This window comes from Camelus ferus, chromosome 4 (assembly GCF_009834535.1).
Source record: "Camelus ferus isolate YT-003-E chromosome 4, BCGSAC_Cfer_1.0, whole genome shotgun sequence".
NCBI classification, from domain to species: Eukaryota; Metazoa; Chordata; class Mammalia; order Artiodactyla; family Camelidae; genus Camelus; species Camelus ferus.
The window spans coordinates 75,474,115-75,488,965 of record NC_045699.1 but is presented as its reverse complement, the minus strand read 5'-3'; the positions used below and the strand labels follow the sequence as shown (position 1 = coordinate 75,488,965).

General features: G+C 59.4%; 1 protein-coding gene across 7 annotated transcripts in view; it reads right to left on the bottom strand.

The window, feature by feature from the left end:
- CACNA1B (calcium voltage-gated channel subunit alpha1 B) overlaps positions 1-14,851 on the bottom strand; it is a 173,409-nt gene that overhangs the window by 85,450 nt on the left and 73,108 nt on the right. For 6 of the 7 annotated variants that reach the window (XM_032479054.1, XM_032479050.1, XM_032479051.1 and 3 more), the window contains exons 16-18: positions 10,805-10,922; positions 8,884-8,951; positions 5,765-5,871 (exon numbers count right to left, since the gene is read on the bottom strand). In XM_032479054.1, coding sequence (XP_032334945.1) covers positions 5,765-5,871; positions 8,884-8,951; positions 10,805-10,922 — 293 coding nt within the window. Of the gene's footprint in view, positions 1-2,189; positions 2,253-5,764; positions 5,872-8,883; positions 8,952-10,804; positions 10,923-14,851 lie in introns of all 7 variants that reach the window. The other variant, XM_032479047.1, reaches the window with a different exon arrangement.

Sequence of the window (14,851 nt, the reverse complement as noted above, 5' to 3'; positions counted from 1 at the left end):
ACGGCCACACGTGGGGTCCACAGCCCGGGGTGCATGGGGAGCCCTTTGCACTGTGGGGTGTTTGCTGAATAAGGCCCCCAGAGTTGGTGACCCCAGCACCACCTTGGCCAAGTGGAAACCTCCTCTGAGGCCAGTCTCATCCTTCAGCCTCTGGAGATTTCTGGACCCCTGTCAGGGCAGCAGTGGCAGCATAAGAACAGTGACGGCTGTGGCACCTGGATCAGCGGCCACTGTGTCCAGCCCTCACAGCTACCTCAGGGATTCGGTGCTGCTCTTGTCCCCATGTCACACTGAGCCTAGAGGACGTGGCTCACAGAGGGTCCACAGTGAGTTGTGACGGAGCCAGGATCGGACGCATGCAAGGGCAAAGGGGGAAAGTGCCTAAAGAGACGCGAGGCTTCGTCAGGCCCCCACTGCACAGACAGCACAGCCTGGAGCCACGGCCGAGGGCCCTGGCCACTGAGCACCACCGAGCCCTGCCCCTCTGTAGGTTTGGTCCAGGCTCCAGGGTGGGAAGCCGTTTCTGGGGAAGCACCTCAGAAGTATGAAAGCACAAGAGTGGATGCCTGTCCTTCACTGGGGCCCAGATGACATGTGGGGGACAACTGCCAGCCCCCTGGCCACCCGCTGACCCACAACCTTTGATGACCCGCCTCTCCAGCATCAGAGCCATGCTGCCCCAGTCCTGAGGTCACCTTGCAACAGACCCACCTTCTCTCTCTTTGGCTTCAACCCAGAACCACAGGGAGCCACCAGGCTAGCAGGCTCTCCTCCTAACTTCCCAGGGGCAGCCTGTGCCACCTCCCTGCTGCGGCTCTGCCTGGTCCTGCTCCTGCTAGGTCTCTGCCTCCCTGGGCCCTCACACCACCTAAGACTGTCTGCACCCACTGCCCCCCAGCAGTGCCGCTGGCTTCCTCTCTGGATGTGTCTCTGAGTCTGTGTGCGGCCTCTCCGCACCTGCCCGGTTGCTGTTCTGTCCTTGCTCCGTTGGCACACGCAGCAGTGTGGCCAGCATCCACGTCTCACTCTGAACCTCTCCCTCACAAGCAGCTCAACAATGTGAGTATGGGCCCGCCACCTACAGTGCAGTGTGGCAGGTGACTCTGATCCGGGCAAAGTCCTCCTCTAAAGGGCTCTTTAAGGAGCCACAGGGCAGGGCCACCCCACGACGTTCCAGCCCCGGCACAGCCGCCCAGATGCAGACGCCGTGGGCGGGATGCCTGCAGGACTCAGAAGAAGCCTCTGTGGCGTGGCCCTGCTTCAGGGTCTCTGCGCCGAGAAAGCCGGTCACCCATCGTCACCCACAGCTGCGACAACGTGCAGCCACCTGGAGCAGCACCACTGATGCAGCAACGCATCAGTGCAGCACCATCATGAGATGTCCGCGTCCTGTGCCACTTTGTGAATCAGTCATTTGGGACCCAGTGCTCTTTCCCCGGGGACATTAGGGGCCCCGCAGCCAGCGGCTCCCAGTGCTCGTGGGAGGGCCCAGCCCAGCTCTGTGCTGACAAGAGGGAGCAAAGGGCTCAGGGAGGCAGGAGCTCCCACCACTGCTAGGGCACAGAGGGCCCCGGCCATCTCCAGGGACCTCTCACCTGCAGGGCCTGGCCTCACCCTCAACAAGGAGCCCCTGGGGACAGTCAGACCAGAGTCACCCACAGCAGAGCCACCCTGGGGTTTCTGTGGCTCTACCTCAGGCTTCAGCTGGCCTCGCAATCAGACGGCAGCTCTGCTCTTGGCTAGAACAAGGACTTCCTAAGGGTCAGAGACATCCCCGCCCATGTGAGGGAGTGCAGCAGGAGGACCCACGACTGTCCTAAGTGAGCCCCTGATGGACGCTCTATCCAAGGCAGCCATGAGGAGACGGCCCACAGCGGCGCCCAGTGGTGGTCACCTCAGGAGAAGCAGATCTGCTCAAGACACCAGAGTGACCGCACAGGGACAGACAGCAGACAAGAGGACAGAGACCAGGAGGGAGAGGAGGGGCGGAGCTCAGAAAGCCTGACCCCGTGAGCAGGACACGGGGACGTCAGGAAGTGTGCCCACCACCCCGGCCAGGCTGCAGACGGCTAGCCTAGAGCTGCCCCCGAAGAAGCAAATGACTTAAAGTGGGAGAGCGAGTTAGAGGCAGGGGTGCTGCGTGTAGTTATCGTGAAGCCACAGGTGGGGGTCGTAGCAGAGAGACTCACGGTGAGTTTATGCTGGAGACAGATGAGCTGCGAGATACAGTACCTCGAGTTTGCTTTACAAAACTGCACATGCAAGAAACAAAACAGAACACAAGTGAGAACACCAGAGAGTCCTGCGAGACACTGGACACGCGTGAGCCACGCCAGGCCAGGGCGCGGGCTGCAGCGTGCATCCGGGCAGGAGGCCGGGGCGCTTCCATCAGAATGGGCGCCAGCCGAGACCTCGGGGTGAGACAGAGGCTGAGAAAGAAAGAGCAGCAGGCAGAAAAGCGGCCCCAGGGCGGGAAGATGAGCAGCGCCACCTTGGGGCCTGTCCACAGCGCGCGCGTGCGCCCCCGGAGGGCAGGGGGGCTGGAAAGGGCTCACACCGCTGTCCCGCAGCCCCAGACAGCCCCCACCAGACTTGGTGCCTGGGGACACAGCGCCGGGGAGGGCTGAGCCTGCGGTCACCTGGCCTCCGAGATAGAGCAGAGCCGGCTGACACGAGGGCCTCACCTGCCTCCTGGCCGCCCTACTCAGCCCCCAGCTCTGCAGGCTCTAAGCCGGCTTCTTCCAGCTCACGTGGCCCTTCCCAGGGGCAAACAGGATCCATCACCAACCCGCCTCCCCCTGAGTGTAACTCCAGCCACTTCCAAGTGTCTTTCTGGAAGCATTTCCAAAACCAGTAGAGAAACCAGAGATCTCTTTACAATCGTTCCCCTTCGAAGTAGCTTCCCCCAGGGAGGGCCAGGTGAGCCCCAGCCATGCCTTCTTAAGGCTGAGTCGACACACTTGTAAGGAGCTCAGAGCAGCTCACTCGCCTACCCGCCCTGAGTGCAGACACGCATGGGTGTGCAAGGGAGTGAGCAAATCAGTGTGTGTGGCTGAGTGTGTAAGCTTGTGAATGAGTGTGTGAGTGGGTGTGAGCTGTGAGATCGTGTGAGGTTATGAGCATGTGTGCGAGACTGAACACGTGAGAGAGCGTGTGAAGGTTGAGAGAACAAGGCTCAGAGTGAACGTGGATGTGTGTGCATGTGAACCTGTGTGTGCACACGTGTGATTGTGTGTGAGCATGTGTGCATGAACATGTGTGACTGCTTTTGATCATGTGTGATCGTGTGTGTGACCGTGTATGAGTGTGAATCATGTGAGTGTGGGTGTGTGATCGTGTGTGGTGGCGTGTGAGGGAACAGCGCGTGGTCCAGCCCTCACAGGTCCCAGTGATGGTGAGGCTGACACAGCCGAGAGAAGCAGGGGGACCACACCAGCCTGAGCTCCCTCCCTCCCAGGAGCCTGACGTGAACATCCCCTGAGGCCGACCGTGGGGGGCGCAGGTGCCCTCCAAGGTGGGGTCCTGCTCGGAGCCTCGGCCCCTCGGGCACAGTCGATGGAGCCTCTTAGACACCACTGGTGGCACCTCAGCATCCGAGGCTGCCGGAGAACACGTTGGCTCCGTCCCTGCCTCACAGACCTCACAGCATGGCTCGGGGGCCAGGTCAGGGCGGGGTCCCTCGGGGGACTGCTCTCCCATCACCTCAGCCCCTTGGGCATAGAAGTGAATGGGGGGAGGCGGGTGCTGCCCGTCCATCCCACACGACTCCCCAGGAAAGCAGGAACCGTCGGGGCAGACAGGACAGAAGGACACCAGGAGCAGCATCTCCGGCCCTCCGAGTTCTCAGCCAACAATCACACGACGCCCTCACACCTACCACCCTCCACGCCCTGGGCCAGGCCCCCCGCGGCAGGGGATCTACAGGGGTCACATCAGACTGACTGCATGTCCCAGAGTGGGCTGAGGACACGGCCCACACAGCTGGCCCACGAAGGGGAGGCGGGGCCGACACCCGGACTCACCCCAGGCTGGCCCTGACGCAGATCGGCCGCGCCGAGCCCAGGACCCGCTGTGAGGCGGGGCACCTTCCTGTCCCCCGGGAAGCCCATCCCAGAGAAGAGAAGCACCGCGGTGGTGAGCGTGTACACCCGAGGCCGGGGTGCAGCCCTACGGCCTTGCCCCGCACAGCAGCCTCCCGGACAGGGTCGGGGTGGAGGGCCAGGAAGAGCCCCCAGCCCCCTTCCTGGTATCCTGACATGCTACCCAAGTTGTGCCGAGGGCCTGCCTCTCAGGTCTCGGCCCAGATGGCAGCGGACGCCCCACCACACCATCCCCAACATCCCCAGGGTGCATGGGCAGCCCTGGGCTGCAGCAGGGAACACAGGACACTGCGCTCCCCTCCAGGAGAGGGGCAGACATCACACCGAAACCCCACAAGGCCCATGTGAATACATGGGTAAGTCACAGGCCCCCACCATGTCCTCTGCACAGCAGACCGCCAGCAGCTGGCACAGCTCAGGAGAAAGGGCCGTGGCAGGAAGTCGGCCGCATCACAGGAAGCCCAGGACCAAGCAGACCGAGGAGCTGCCCTGGCCAGACAACAGAACTCCGGAACAACTGGGCACTGCGCCCCAGGAGCTGTGCAGTGGTGGCTGCTGCGTCCTGCCTGGCTCCCTGCACCCCTCGCACCCCTGCCTGGGCTCCCAGGGCCTGGAACCTCCTCTCCCTTCTTCTCCCCCAACGGCCCTACTCTCTGCTTGGCTTAGAGACAGGTCCTCTGCAAACACCCTCCTAGAAAACAGGCCGTGGCCCCGGTGACTGCCGGGTGAGAACAGGGCTAAGACGCGCCCTCACACGTGTGCGTGCACACTCCCGCTCCCCCAGACGCATCCACGTGCCAGCGCACACTCACCGTGTCCAAGCCTGTCCCCACAGAGGGGCCGAGGCTGTCTGCTCCCTGACCCCAGTGCGTACAGGAGAGGGAGGCAGCTGTGGGGCCGGGGCCCAGGGACCTACGGGAGACGGGCGTGCTGGGGGTGAGCGCGGGGCTGAAGGCAGGGCCAGCAGCTCCAGGGTGGACTCGGTCTGGCCCCAGGCCCTTCTCTGCTCCCGTGGTCACCCTGGGACCAGGCCTTGGGCCTCACTCCGCTGCCTCCCCCCACGCCTCCTTCCCCTGGGGCTGACCTCCCGTAGCCCACTGCAGCTTTTGGTCCTGGGCTGGGCACTCGGTCCCAACTCCCAAGTCTGTAGTCCCCCAAAAGTGCTTCTGCAACGTGCCGTGAGGCTCAGCTGGACCTCGGGGCGACCCGAGTCCCCCACGGAAGTCTCGCCCCACCGGTACTGCCTCTCATCAGAGAGGCTTCCTCTGACCTCTGTCCCAGCACCAGAAACTCAGGCCCTTTTGGAAGCTGGGCTGATGAAGCACTACTGTGAGTCTGCTGGCTCACAAAACATTCTGAAACGCTGCACAACAGACGCATTAATTCCTTGCTCCCTGCCCTGGGGGTGCCCGTGGAGCCGCCCAAGACTGCTGAGGAGCAGACGCCTTGAAAACACCACTCCCACCCACGGCCCGGCGACGCGCGCCCCCACCCCAGCGAGGAGCAGGCTTCACCTGGTGGTCTCTTCACCCAGAGGTCCCGCAGGGGAGGGGCTCTGTCCCAACCAGCTCCAGCCAGGGCCAGGGCCCTCTGAGGAAGCCTCGGGAAGGAGTGGGACTCCACCGCAGCCCCGCCACCACCCACAACCCACTCAAGAGCCTTACGCGGCGATGGAGATGTTCGCGGCAGACATGGGGCTGACTTCGGCCACCTCTTTGGCCTTTTGCAGAGCCAGCTTCTGATTGGCTGCTTCTTCCATCTCCTCCTCATCCTGTTTGAACGGACAGAAGCATACAGCCAGCTTCAGAGTGCTGCGTCCACCCTGACGCCGCCAGCTCTTCCACCCGGAGCCCCGAGTCTTTCCCGTACCCTGAGCTGGCGGGGCCGGGCAGCTGGCTCCTCGTTAGCACAACCCCCCCCCCCCACACGCCAGCACTGAGCACCAGTCCCCCACGAGCTCTCTAGTGGCCTTCAGGGACCCCCTTCTCTGCTGCTGCTCAGGTGACAACCCCAAGGTCTCTGTCTCAGCGCCTGCTCCCCGAGCGCCACCTCCCAGAACCCACAGCTGACGACGGCCCCACCTGGAAGCTCCAGCCACAGAGACCCAGCTGCTGCCTGGACCCTCCTGGGTGTCGGTCTCCAGCACTTCAGAATCATTCCATCCAAATGCAAACCCATCCCTCCTTCATCCCTCACCAGCTCCCCTCCCCTGAGCACTTGGAGAATCGGCTCGGCTCCAGAGCTGTGAGCGAGGGCAGGGGGCAGGGCTCCACTGCCCAAAGGAACTGTCCCTAGGAGTGGACAGCAGGGCCACCTCACAGCCCGAGCCTTCCCCCTGGACCCACCAGACCACATCTGTCCACCTGTCCACCTGTCCACGCTGTGACTGAGCGGCCCCTCCTGCTCCCCTCACACCTGGACGGCCACGTGCAGCACCTGGCCCTGTGTTCCTGTCACCACCGAGTTCCTGGGGAGGACTCCATGGCTCTCTGCCACCAGGGCTGGTGTGGCTCATGTGTGCCCTGCCTCTGCTCTCCCCATGGGGAGGGGAGTGGACATCGGGACAGACCCTCCAGCCCCGACCCCACATCATTAGGCAAAACCAACATGCTCTGCTCCTGGGATCCAGATAAGCAGTTCCAGGCTGAGTCCACAGGCCCCGGGAGGAGGCTGAGGTCTCCGTGTCGTCCAGCTGGACTGCTGGGACCACCCTGACTGCCCCCATCACCCCAGTCCCAAGCCCCCTGGCTCTCCTGGGAGCTGGCATTCCCCACATGTCCCAGAACGTTCTTGAATCTGCTTTTAGAGGTGCAGAAATGGCACCGAGTCCTCTGTCATCTGCCTGCAGATTTCCCACCATGGAGAAGAGACCGTCAGGCTTCAGGCCCAGAGAGGAGGGAAAGCTACATCCACCCCATCCACCCGAAGCTCCGGGGAGCCCTTCCTCCCGCTGCAGACTCCACCTGCTGTGCGGCCCTCTTATATCGCTCCACTGGGTGTTCTACAGACTCGACCTGAGTTACTTCCACTTCAGAAAGTCAATGACGCTACAGTATATTTGTGGGAATATAAAGGAAGGAGAGCCCAGGAACTCCCCACAGCCTAACAGACAGGCCTCTACCTGCTCCAGCTCCCAAAGAAAGGGAATTCCTGAATCAGGGCAGTTTGCCCCCAGGGTCCTCCACACAGGGTGTCTGTGCACGGAGCGGGGCCCAAGGACATGGCTTCCTCAGTGTGTCCACACCCACTGGCAACCTTGAAGAAGCAGTGAGAGCTTTGAGCTCAAGCTCACTCGCCCCAGGACAGCTGGTGTCAGACTCAGTGCTGCTGGGCACCCCTGGTTCACGTGGTCCCCGAAATCCTGACACCAAGAAGTGCTCTGTGGGTGCACTGGTCCCCCAGCCCAGGCAGCCCAGCCACGTCTGGAGAGCAAGGCTCAGTCTCAGCTCTCGCTGACAACAGACACAGGCAGGCCAGTGGGGTTCCCGAGTCCTCAGAAGCCAGCAGGCGAGCAAGGGAGGACACTGCCCCGGCCCACCTGGGCAGGGGAGGAGGAAGGCTGAGCAGAAGCAAAGGAAGGCACACCGCATGGACTGCCTGCACCTGGACACCTGCACAGCATGCACTGCCAGACACCTGCCTCTCTGCTGCCGGCAGAGACATCCAGAAGCTGCCTTCCTCAGGGAAGGCCTGTGCCAGGCCCCAGGATGGGGACAGGGCTGAGAGTCTTGGGATGCGTGGGACCGGAGTGGACTGGACTGTGTCAGACACGCACAGGTACAGCACAAGCGGGAGTCTGCCAGGGACGGCGGGCACCAGCACAGACACGCCCACAGAAAGGTGCACGCACAGGCCGTGCCAGCATACAGAGCCGGCACACGGGCGCCTGCAGGGGCCCTGACCAGCAGCAGCGCCCTCCGCACCAGGAGCCGGGCTTGTCAAAGCACCAGCCTGAGGCTGAAACAGCAGGCAGCCAGCTGCACTGACCAGGGCTGAGGGAGGGAAGGTAACCAGGCAGGGGGCTGTGTCATCTGGGGGGAACCACAGGGGAGACATGTGCAACCACATCCCCTACCAGGCCCAGGGGTGAGTGATGAATGTTAGCTGGCTCCCACTGGGCACAGCCTGGAGAGAGAGCTATCCTGCTGGGGCACCAACCTGCTGAGAAGGGCACCAGCTGCTCCCCGACACACCAGCCTGGCCAGCATCTGAGGACAGCACCGCCCACGGACTGTCCAGGCTCAACCACTTACACCAGAGACTGACCACAGGGCCCCGTCACGTCCCGGGGATGAGCTCAGGGGCCCCTCACCTCCCGGGGATGAGCTCGGGGGCCCCTCACCTCCCGGGGATGAGCTTGGGGGCCCCTCCCTGCCCTTTAGGGTCCTCAGAGCTTGAACTCCCACCTCATGACCCCTCTCATTTCTGGGGCTCTCTCGGCTGCACCCCGTCAGCCACCTCTGGCTCCCACACCTCCTCCTACCTTCCTGGCCATTCTCCGCAGGTCTTGGCTTCCCCCGGAGCTGCCCTCACAGTCCTCTGCCTTCCTGGCATGGTCTGTCTCCTGGCTTCCTCAGCGTCAACCCCCACAGCCCTGGTGTCAGCCTAACCCTGCCCATTCAGGACCTGGAGAGACACTTCTAGACAGTGGTCACATAGCCCTTAATCCAGGACCTGGCCCTCCTCATGGCTCTCTGGCCTCATCCAGGGTGACATGGACTGACCCTCCCACCCCAACTGTACCTGGGCTGCAGGTGGCACCCCAGCCTGCGTACCTACGTACCTTGGTCAGCTCCTGCGCATTGGCGAGGTTGTCCACCGCGATGGCCAGAAAGACGTTCAGCAGGGTGTCTGGTTGGCCTCAGCTAAGGAAGGGAACACTTCTGCCCCACACCCTCTCACATGGTCATACCAGGGCTTCCTCCCTGCTTCCCAGATTCTGACCCACGTTCCCTCGCCCCAGCCCCTCCAGCCTGTCATCCCCAGACACAGCCCCGCCCGGCCGCCAGGGCCCCATGGCCCCCGGCCCCCACCAGCTCCCTTCACTCCACCTCACACCATCCAGCCTCCCCTAACGCCCACACAGCCCTCCCCCGCCCAGCCCCTCAGGTCCGGCTTTCCAAGCCGGAAGCTCACACTGTGCTGGATTCATTTGTCTTGCCTCCTGGGACAGCACAAGGACTGCCTACTTCTGCCCCCACCTCTCCCCAGTTTCAGGCCAATGGGAGAAGCCTCCCAAAGCGTACCTCCCGCTTTCACAGGCTGCACACAGGCTTCCCTGAGCAGAGACCCCCAGGCAGACCTGGGCTCACGGACACCTGCCGGGGTCTGCTCTCTCCCTCCTTTCCCAGAGTGGAGTCCTGGGACCCCTCCTGGAGGTGCCCTCCCTCCAGGGTAGCAGGAGCAGTGCCGAGCCAAGCCGACGGCAGGCCGCAGGGGCTCTGCCCCCACCAGTCCCGGGACGCCTGCAGCACCAGTCAGAAAGGAGGGGACAGAGGCCACAGAAGCTAAGTAACTCACCAGGGCCCCAGAATCAGCAGGGCCCAGTGGCCCAGCACAGGGGGGCTGGTGGTGGGGCCTCCTTCCCGCCCAGTCCCAGTCCCTCTCGGATCTCTCCAGGGTCAGGCCCTGGTGCTGCCGCTGACCCGAGCTGCTTCTGTTTTCCTGTGGCTGGAGCTGCCGCTTCCACAAGTCCACCTCAGCGCCAAGCAGCCCTGTCCTCTCCTGTGCTCCCGGGACAGCACCTCTCCAGACTGTCCTCTACCCGGCCCCTGGGCTGCACCCCCGCGCAGTCCCTGCAGACACAGGCCCTCCCCGGCCAGGTGGCTGCCCTCCCGATTACCTCATTCCCCGGCGTGCTAACACCGGGCAGGCAGTGCTCTGCCGTCGGGCGTCCTCTGCCCACTCGATGCCAGCAGCCCTTCCCCTCAGTCAAACTCACCAGTCCTGGGGACGGGTGCCCGTGCCAGCGGGTCCTCCACAGAATGGCTGCAGCCGTCCGCCCAGGGGCTCTGGGCCAGTGTGACCCCTGTGGGCCAGGCCCTCCGCCTGGCAAGGAGGTGCCCCCGAGACTCAGAGGCACCGCCTCCAAGACGAGCCTGCTCAGGGCTCCAGCAGAGCCCGCAGGACGCTGAGGCTGGGCGGCCACCGCCTGGCACTAACCACAGCCGTGCGCCCGCAGCAGCCTCCCCCAGCCCCAGAGCGGGATGAAGGCGGTGACCCTGGGGCCCAGCCAGAGAGACACACAGGGGCAGCAGCCCTGGGCTGGCCCTGACCCCAAGGCCCTCCCTCCCATGCAGCCCCTGAAACAAGCCCCAGGGCCTCTTCACTGAAAAACTCTCTACATTTCTCTGCAGGGGAGAGGTTTTAAAAGCCCAGTGACAAATCTTAACTATTGAATTAAAGTCAAAACAAAACAAAACAAATGGCTGCCCTCAGGGTTCACAGCCCATGCCGCCCCACAGACTCCTTCCTGACCCGCTGACCCCTCTGACCACTCTGCCCAAGCTGACCGCGATCCCCACCCCTGTTCATCCCCACCTGCAACTCATGCTTCCTCCGGGCCCAAGCTTGGGCTGCATCTGGACGTAACTCAAGCTGACCCTCAGTCATGACCCACCCTTGACAAGAAGGACCCCGCCCCAGGTCCTCCTGTGGGAGGAAGGGGAGAGGCGGCCCAGGCCAAGCTCTGACCAGAAGGATACAGTTTCCAAACAGCGTCAGGACGATGAAGTAGAAGGACGAAAACATGCCTTTGCTGACCCCACCTTGCGATTCGATCCCGTGGTACATCACTGCGTTCCAGTCCTCTCCGGTCAGGATCTACGGGAGGGAGAGCACCTGGGCATGCCCGCACCACCACCCTCGCCCGCACGCCCGCGGCCCCACGTGCATGCCTAGGGCACGAGCCTGCGGGCACACGTGCGAGTGTGCACACACAGGTTTTACACGATGGTGCTTCTGGAGGCCAGGCTGGCCCAGAGGCCTCAGAAAAACTCCAGGACGTGGCTGCTGGGCTGGGTCAGGCCTTACAAGATGCATATGCTCTGGGTTTCAGCCAAGAATGGAAAGGGAGCCCCCAGCAGGAGAGAAAGGCAAGGAGACCGGAGGCAGCAGGTCCCCTCCTCCCAGAGCCGCCCAGTCTCTGGTCACTGTCGCAGTTGAGGAAGCTGAGGCCCAGGGAGGGGCACAAGCCGCTCAAGGCCAGACGACAGCCGCGGCCTTGGCCCTCCAGGTTCCCACCGGCCTCAGCCCGGTGGGTCCAGGCTACGAGCATGGCCAAGTGCAGTCCTTGTACCATCAGGAAGCACGTGTCTCTTTCTTACTTGTATTTTGAGGAAAGCACAAGAAGAAAAGAGAACAGACATTCGTGTGCGCACACCCAAGACGGAAACTGCTAGCGTTCTGTCATATTTGCATCAGGCCCCACTGCCCATGGTCACTCCCGACAGGCACCCGGACAGTGCAGCTGGTGGGCACCCCGACTTCATCGTCCTGCACCACCACATGACACACGTGCATCTATCAACAAAACACAGCACAGGAAAGAGTCAGACTGCACACCTCACTCTCCAGCCTGAACCTTCACTCTGTTGTATCTTTGAAGCTCATCGGTGTGGACACGCGCACGGGCCCACTGTTCCTGGAAACTGCTGCACAGTTCCTGCCACATACTCACCCATCTTCCCCGACAGGAACTCCCATGGCCTTCGCCAGCGTGTCTCACTGTGCGCACGACGTCTGTCTGGACCTGGTCCTGCTGGTTCGTGGGCGCTACACACCTTTGACGTCACTAGACGTCTCCAAAGTGCTTATCCAAGTAACAGTCCCACCAGCAACGCAGGCTGCGTCTTCCCCACAGCCTCATCTCAGCCGTGGCTTGTCACACCCTTCGATGGTTCTCATCTGGTGGGGGTGAGCGGGCGAGTGAGGAGGCTGGACATCTGCTCCTGTGCTCAGTGTCTGTTCAGACCTCCTCTGCGGCCTTCCGACCCTGGCTTGTGTTTCCGACAGCTTTTCTTACTGAGGTCTTTAGGTGCCCCCGTGTGTCTGCTGCTCTCCTCTTTGCTTTTACCTGGTTCTTGTGTTACGAAACAGTTTAACGTTGTCAAATGTATCGGTCTTTCTCTTTAGGGTTTCTGTTTTTTTGTAACTTAAGAATCTCCACCCCAAAGTTGTAAAGAATTTTCCCAGGTTTTCTTCGAATCATTTTAAAATTTGTTTTTTTCAAATAAATAAACAAACATAATTACCTCCCCCCAAAACAAACAAGTCTGGTTTCTCACACTTGGGTTTCTAGTCAGCTGGAGTTTGTGGTCACCGCTCTGCACACACTTGGGGTGAAGATCTTCTTCTTGCCAAGTGGAGGCTCATCTCTGACTCTCCCGTCCTCCCCCCCCGGCGACCTGCTCTGTCACATAACCACCCCGCGCAGGGCTCTCGTGTCTGTTCTTCTGACATTTTGTCCTCGTACCTCACAATCTCCACTGCTTAGCGTTACAAGGAGTCTCGGCGGGCGGTGGAGCTAATCACTCCTTCCTGAACTGCCTGGCTGTCTGGATATTGACTCTCCCACAAAATCAATATGCTGAATTCCAAGAGCAGTCCTGCTGGAATTCGGATCAGGACTGCATGAATCCATAGACTGAATTAGGGAGAACTGGTACCTTTACCGTGGTAAGGCTCTCCCACTTATAAATATATCCTTCCGTGTAGTCAGCTCTCTGGGGCCTTTAATAACAATTTAAAATCTCGCCCATGAGAGTCTTGCATGCTTTTTGTAGATTTACTTCTGGGTAACTTACAGCTTTTGTTACGACTGCAAGTGAAATCTCTCATTTTAACTGAAAATTCTAATTGAACGATGGTGTTATAGAGAAGGGCTTTATTTTTTGCATGTTGATTTTGTGTTCGGCAACACTGGTGAACCCTGTTATTTCTGTTGATCCTCCTGGGTTCCCTGTGCAAATAATCACATCATTCGCAAACAGTAACGATCTGCCTGTTCCTTCCCACCCCTTCCACTTCCTTTTTCTTACCTCGTTGCGCTGCCTTCAGCGCCTGACCACTAGAGAGCCTCGTCTCCAAGCCTGTGCCGGTCTGGGTTCTCCGGAGGAACTGAACCGAGGAGCACAGCCTCATGGCTCTTATCTTGTAAGCCCTGACTCTTTCTCTTCCCCGAACACCATTTTGATTTTACCCAAATCTGTCTCCCGATCCCCAAACTCTCTTCTTATTGGCAGCCTCCTGCAGGTTTTCGGTTGACAGACTTACATGGTCTGCATTTTGCTTTTCTTACGTTGTCTTTGCCTGGCCGTGGTGTCAAGGTCATACTAGCCTCACGAAATGATTTCTTGCCTTCTCCGAGAGGGTTTGAGTAAGTTATTACCTGTTCTGTAAAGGCTCGGCAAAGCCACCTTATAATTCACCAGGCCCTGGGCAGGAGGAGACCTCTGACTACAGATTACATTTCCTTAATGGTTATAAAATCATCCAGGTTCCTAATTTCTTCTCGAGCTAATTTAAGCAATTGATGTTTTCGTATAGAAGTGCATGTTTCATCTAAGTTTTCAAATCTGTTGGCATAAATATTCTTGTGGGATTTAAGAAAATATTCTCCTTTTCTGTAGTTATGCCTTCCCTTCGGCATACTAAAAATTTTTTTACTTGAAGTGTAGTTGAGGTACCATATGATACAAGGTACAGGTGCACAGATAGTGATCACGACTTTTAAGGGCTACACTCCACTTACAGTTTCTGTGACGTACCCGCTCTGTCCCGCCTCGGACCGCACACCCTGTAGCTTGTTCACCGCGCAGTGGTCCGTGCCCCCCCCCAATCACCTCGAGTGTGTTCTGCAGCTGTGAGTCCTTCTCCTTCTTCTTGTCTTAAGCAGTTTGTTGCGTCAGGCCACACTTATCTGTGCCCCTTTCTTGGTCAGTCTTGCTATAAAGCCACAGTTTTATTAGTCCTCTTGAGAAGGAGCTTTAGATGCTTTTGCTGTCTTGGTACTTTAAGTTTCTGTTTCACTAGTGTCCTACATTTTCTCCTGCTTTCAACTTTTCTTTGGTTTCTTCTTTTTTCTAGATTTTTAAGATCAGTACTTAACTCACTTATTTTCAGTCATTCTTTTATTTTGATGATTGCTTTTTGTTTGGTTGGTGTTGCTTTTTTGTTGGATTTTGGTTTTGTATTTTGTTTTTTTCCTCTTTGGTAGGCGGAGGTACATAGGTTTATTTACTCATTTATTTTTAGTGGAGGTACGGGGGCTGAACCCAGGACCCCGTGCGAGCTAAACATGCACTCCACCACTGAGCTGTATCCTCCCCCCGAAAAGTGCTTTTAAAATTATAAAATTTCCTCTAAATGTCGCTTCAGCCTCATCCTGCAAGTTGTGCTATTGTTCAGTGTTTCATCATGTCCACCGTGATGTCGTCTTTAACGCAATCCTTCGGCTCTCAAATATGGGCAAGATTTTAAATGACTGTTTACTGGCGGTTTGTATTTACTCAAGTAGTAACAGGCATGTGCTCGGAAGCGTAGCAATTCTTTGGTATGTGTAGGAATTTCCTCTGTGATTTAACAAGTGACCAGTTTCCGTAAATGTTCCGTGTGCCCCAGAGAACGGCTATTTTATTCGCCATCAGTTGGGCGCAGAGTTCTGTACACGTCGTTGACTGCTGTGTTCACGAGTCCTTGCACAACCTTTCATCTCTCATCCATTTCGTTCTTCAGTTTGATAGAGATATGTT